At 34.5% G+C, this 6,297-nt stretch overlaps 1 protein-coding gene across 1 annotated transcript; it reads left to right on the top strand.

The window, feature by feature from the left end:
• Positions 1-905: 905 nt before the first annotated feature.
• LOC127116505 (uncharacterized) lies at positions 906-5,936 on the top strand. Its single transcript, XM_051047383.1, has 6 exons — positions 906-1,125; positions 1,258-1,390; positions 2,117-2,220; positions 3,698-3,842; positions 3,928-4,068; positions 4,295-5,936. Exons 1-6 carry the CDS (start codon positions 1,085-1,087, stop codon positions 5,609-5,611), a joined length of 1,881 nt encoding a protein of 626 aa, XP_050903340.1. The 5' UTR covers positions 906-1,084; the 3' UTR covers positions 5,612-5,936.
• Positions 5,937-6,297: the final 361 nt, after the last annotated feature.

The raw sequence follows: 6,297 nt of genomic DNA, 5'->3' as shown, positions 1-6,297 counted from the left end.
ATTTTATCCATAGTTTTTAAGACATTGTTGAAATCCCCAATTAGACACCAAGGCCCTTGTTGGGATTGCTGAACTTGCTAAATGTCCTTCCACAATCTCTTTACGCCGATCCAGATGGTTAAGCCCATAAATAACATTAAACCAATATAAGAAATTACTATTCATATCAAAGATACAACAGTGTATGAGCTGCTCAGTACAAACCATTTTCTAACCTCCACCTTGTTATTATTCCACCACATCCAAATCCTACCATTATCATGCTTATCATAATTGTCTATAAACAAACCTTTGAGCTTTAACTGTTCTCTAATCTTAGCAGCTTTGTTCATTCTTACTCGAGTCTCTATAATCACAACAATCTTAGGATTAAGTTTCAAGAGGCGGGAGCTAACCTCTTTAATCTTAACCATTTTAGTGTGTACAATTATTATTTGGCAACATCTTTCTGAAAAATCTTTGACTCTAAGGAATTGCTATATAAAAGTGAGATTTGATTTTTTTCAAAAATTGAATAACTATTAAACATAAATTTTATTTCTTTAATTTTTATTTTTGAAAATAAAACATATGTTAAATTAACTCAAAAATCTTTAATAAACATGTATATGAATATAAATGTGTGATCGAATATGCGATACACCATTTAATCAACCACCTTTGTCAACTATTAAATCACTTAATTAAAAAAGAAAAACACTAATAATACCATTTTTTTAACAAATTCTATTAATTAGTCAAAATTAAAAGGAACGTCATTAAATCCAAAGAAAGTTGATATTATTTTAATGAAATGTATAAATTTTAACACACACAAAAGTGTGTTATTAAATTTCAAAGAAGGTCATTTTAGTAATTGAAGTAACATTAAAAATAATATAAAAGTAGTCTTTATTTTACTCCTATTTCTTTTTCTTTTCGCGTTCTTCGTCAACTTCCACTACACAGAGAGCTCTGTGTTATTTATTAAATTATTACTCTTCCGAAGCAAAAACCGAACATGCGAATCTTCCCTTCTGAGCTTCTGAGTTGAATCGTTCACTGAGTCTAACTACCGAGTTTGAACCTGCACAGATCTTCCAGAATGTTTGACGGCTTGCTCGGCCGTGGATTCGCCGCGAAATGGTTCAGTTTTTCGATTTGTTATTTTGTGATATTTTGCATGTTTGATTTAGCTTCTGATAGCGAAAAGTTGGAAGAGTTTGGAAATGTAGTTATGATGCGGTTTTCTTTTTTTGTTTTGTTTTGTTTCTTCAGTAAATCGTTGATCAAATTGACGAAGAATCGGATCGATGTGATAAGGAGGAAAAGGAAAGCGACTGAAAAGTTTCTCAAGAAAGATATAGCTGATCTGTTGGCGAATGGATTAGATGTTAATGCTTATGGAAGGGTAATTGCTTCTTGTTTTTGGTTTTGTTGTTGTTTTTTGTTTCAATTTATGGATTCAGTTATGTGAGATTATTATCTGAAATCCATCAATAGAGTTTTTCTGAGTTTTGGTCTTGTTTGTTTCAACTGGTAGTCAAAGAATGTTGAAAGGATTCTGAAGTTTGATGATGATTTGGTGATTTGAGACTTTGTTTTGATTCTGTTTATAACTAGGAATTGGATGGAACTTGAGTGAGATGGGAGTAATTTTTTCCCACTGTTTTTTATGTTTAAATCGATTGATTTAGTTATGCTGAGTTTTGGTCTTGCTTGATTCTACTGTTAGTCAAAGAATGTAGAATGTATTCTGAATTTTAATGGTGTTTTTGCCTTTTGAGTTGTTTTATTTGGTTTAATTAGGAATAGAATGGAACTTGAGTGAGTGAGTGAGAATATTTTTTTTCACTGTGTTTTTTCTGTTTAAAACGATTGAAATAGTTATGCTGAGTCTTGGTCTTGCTTGATTCTACTGATAGTCAAATAATGTGGAATGGATTCTGAATTTTGATGATGATTTGGCGATTTGGGACTTTGTTTTCGGTTTATAATTAGGAATAAAATGGATTTTGAATTGAGAGAGACCTTAGGACTTATGAGAGTTTTAAATTTGGCAATGCTTATTGTGTTTGAAACACACTACTATTTTCTTAATTTGACTCTTATCTTTACTCATGAGATGGTTTTACAGGCCGAAGGACTCATTGCTGAGTTGACATTGACATCTTGTTATGATTTTGTTGAGTGGTCCTGTGATTTTGTGTTGAAGCACCTCTCAGGACTGCAGAAACTGAGGTATAAATCTATTTTAATGGTTATGATTTAGATGTGGATGCAATAGTTTTATTTCCCAGGAGTGTTTTTTCATTTGAATCATGGCTGATAATGATAAAAGCAACATGACAGGCTTGATGTGTCTATTTTAATTGCTTAGCTCTGTAGTACCGACACCTCTAAAAAAAGGCATTGTTGTCGACATGTCGGTTTTGTGTCTGGTGTCCGTGTTTGTGTTTGTGCTTCATAGTTGCTTAGGCATGAAAGTAGATTTTATTTTTAGATTTAAATTTATGGAGCATGAAAATGAGTAATGACTAATGATTGTATGTTTATACTGGGCATCAACAATTGCATAGAAGTATGAAAAACAATCTCTTATATAAATTCAGTAGTCCCACTTTTTTTTTGGCAGTTCTATGAAAGAAACAATCAATTAAGGCTGCATGGTTTTCTAATTTTATCTGGCTTTTCTCAGCTTGTTACCATGTGAGTTGAGTGTTCAGTTTCATTTGCTTTTTGAATTTTGTTATTCAATAACTTGGCCATCCTAAATCCCTATTATTGATTTGAAAATAAATCTTAGGAACATTTTAGTGTGTTGGATAATATAGAAGCATTCTTACAAAACCTTTCACGTTATCCTGTTGCCACAAAAGCAAATGAATCTCTGAAGTGCTTTTTTTTCAATATTTATTCATTTTGGTTGAAAACAGGCAATGGAATGGAATCACTGCTATATTTTATATTCCTTCTTTTGATGTTGTTAATTGCAGAAACAGACCACTCTTAGAGGGAAATCTTTTCCTTCTTCAACAATGTCATAATTTCTGAAAGAAAACAAACTTAATACTCTTCGGTAATGCACCATAAGTATATGTGTCTGTACAAATGTTACACATTTCTAGCTGAATATAGCTGTGGGTTTGTAATCCTTCTACATATTGCAGAGCTGCTGAATATGGCTTTGAGCGAATAGGCTTTCTTTTGAGTGGAATTTTAAGAATAATATGGTGTCAAATTGTAACCGGCAATTTTGATGAATAATCATCTGAAAGTTATAAGAATTAATACTTGATGGCTTGCATGTGAAGTACACTGTACATAAAAGTGAAGAAAGGCCAAGAATTATTCATTTTCTTGGCAGACACAGAACAAAACTTAATGTTGTGAAGTCATATGCTTGATGTCATTCATGTGAAGTACAGGAGAGTTTAAGAGTTACAAAAATTTACATTTTCTATGTGGTAAAATTTTACTGTTGCAATATTATTATTTGTCATAATTATTTTGAGCTGATCATTGTATTATTGGCCCTAATACTCCGTTTCCCCCATAAGTCTTCTGATACCAGTGGAACAGGCGTGCCGTTATCCAATATTTCCTGTGAAATGCTGTTGTTGAACCTGTTTTTGTATGCTGATGTATAATTTTGGACACATGTAGTGTCTAAATATCCCTTAATTGATGTACTTAAACTGTTTCAAATCTTTTACAGTGGATGCCCTGAGGAATGCAGGGAAGCTATAGCATCTCTGATTGTTGCTGCTGCAAGATTTTCTGATCTACCAGAGTTACGCGACCTTCGGCAAATATTTCAAGAGAGATACGGAAACTCCCTAGAATGTTATGTCAATCAAGAGGTCACTCTCAGTTTTTTTATATCATTTCAATTATACATATTTATGACTTATTCCTGAACTGACTCGTTAAGTTACTAATTGTCAGTTTGCTGCAAATTTGAATCCAAAATATTTTACCTTGGAGCAGAAGGTTTGGTTGATGCAAGAAATTTCTTCAGAGTTTTCAATAAAGTGGGACTCCAAAGCTTTTGAACTGAGGATGTCAAAATCCTCTCCTTTTGCCCAGGTGTTGTCCTCAACCTCTTGTTACATATTTCTCTTTGTTTTGTTTGTCAATTGTCAATTTTAAATATTTTTCCAATTCGTGATATAATGATTTCCCCCATTATTGACATTACTATTTTCATTCTCTTATGTTTTTATTTTCCTGCTGGGAAACCATTTTAACATATGCTTATATGTTTGTGTACATGCCAATATACCATAACAATAAAATACATATGCTTGTGCAGGGTCACAATAAACCATTACAAGGCAAGCATGAGGTTTTGTTAGAGAAAAATCCTGACTATTCTAATGATAGACAGAAATTTCGGAATGGCAAGGAAGCTGCCTCCTCAAAAGGAGATGAAAATCATCTTCACCCTAAATCCAAACTTGCTGAAAAAGGATTCAAGCCAATAAGTAAGTATGATGACGCCAGTCTGCCGAGGGATAGCCATGGCAATCCATTACCTGGAAGAGAAGGGCTCACTTCTCCGAAAGGTGGCTACTGGAAGGAGGGTAGTATGCTAAAACCAATAGGATGTTCTTCTCAGGATAAGAGAGTACAACAATTCGAAGATGGTTCTGATTTACATGATAGAAGGGGGAATGCCATCCGTGTGAGAGAAAGCCAGGATGCTGCCACTGCTAGGAAGTCTCCAAGTCATGCTGGATTTCATTCCAAGAGCAACTTGAATGAGCCATTTGCTGTTAATCACGGTGGCCTACCTGATCTTGATAACTCTCAGAGAAAAGTTCAAAAGGATGAAACTCCTACGGTCAAGCCCTACTACAGTAATGCCATCCCACCACCTTATGTAAAACCTAATTCTAAACTCAAGACCAGCACACACAAAACTGAAGTAGCCTCTCCACATATTGACAATGATGCCATCCCAACAAATTCTTCAATCCATCAAAAGCCTGATGCTGCTTCTACGACAGAGAGAATCCGATCTGGTTTGGATAATTCTGAACAAGATTTGCAGGCCACTAGAAATGCACAACAGAGTAAACAGGGCTATGAGAAAGAACCCCATGTTCGGGAAGATGCTAAAGAATTCCCTGTTTTAAAACCAAAATCTATGAGGCGTAAGCACTCAAAATCACGGTCTACACACAATGATGCTACTAAGGAAGATTCTGAAGTTGCGAACAAATCAAGGAGCAGGAGACGAGACGAATCAAGGCGCGGCCTACAAATTTTATTTGATGATGAACAACATAAAAAAGACGAAGAGGAAAGAGTAATAGATAGATTACTGATGCACTACAGCAAAAAGCCATCATCCATTGCTGGGCCTGAGAAAGCAAGAAGAAGGTCTAGAAGTCGCCATGCACACCAAATGGATGAGGCACCTGATAAGACACCGGAGACGGTCCCACGCGCACCTCGATCAGTTTCCCTTCCTCATGAACAATCACAAGAGATGGAAGTCAAGAAAGTGTTTACTCGAGCTGCTTCGTTTCAGCCGGATAGATCAAAAGAAGCTCGACATGTGCATCCCAATTTACCCGAGTATGATGATTTAGCTGCTAGGCTTGCGTCCTTGAGAGGAACATAAGAGAGCCAAATAATATACATGAAAGAATACTCTTCTCTTATCAACAGAATTATGTGATCACCGTGTTTTACTATGATGTACCGTTAGGGTACTGATGAACAAGATTGCATGGTATGATGTTTTGTTAATTTGATTACAAATTGGTGACTATTCCAGAGCTGTAGTATTATTAATCAGCCATGGCTATGCCCATGTTGGTGGTGTGCAATTCTTTAGTCACCATTTTTACTAATGGCGGCAATGTACAACATCAATTCATATTTTTTTTAAACGTTGTATGATTGTAAAAGTGTTCTCAACAGTAATTGACGTTGTTTTAATTTTCTATTTGTTTAGGATAAATGTAGTTGAGACTTGAAATAGATGTTCCGTGTTGAACTTCTTGAAGTTTTAACACAAGTATTACGGATGTTGAAGTTGAAGTGATTTAATTTAAGGGAAAAACAAAAGTGAAATTAATCATTAAATAAACAATGTGGTGGTTGGTGCATGTAAAAAAGAATTCTTCGATATATCTGAGTTTAAAGAGCATCGATCCTGTTACAATTATTTTACCCTACAACAATGACACTGAACAACGATGCATTTTGTGATTTTTTTTTGTTGAAATAACCACAATTTTTAAAATAATTTTTAAAATACAAGACATGCAGATCTTGTTTAATTGGAAAGATGACAAAGTCTCC

This window comes from Lathyrus oleraceus, chromosome 1 (genome assembly GCF_024323335.1).
Source record: "Lathyrus oleraceus cultivar Zhongwan6 chromosome 1, CAAS_Psat_ZW6_1.0, whole genome shotgun sequence".
Taxonomy (NCBI): Eukaryota; Viridiplantae; Streptophyta; class Magnoliopsida; order Fabales; family Fabaceae; genus Lathyrus; species Lathyrus oleraceus.
Note: the sequence above shows the minus strand (reverse complement) of the source record. Positions and strands in the feature narration are given on the sequence as shown.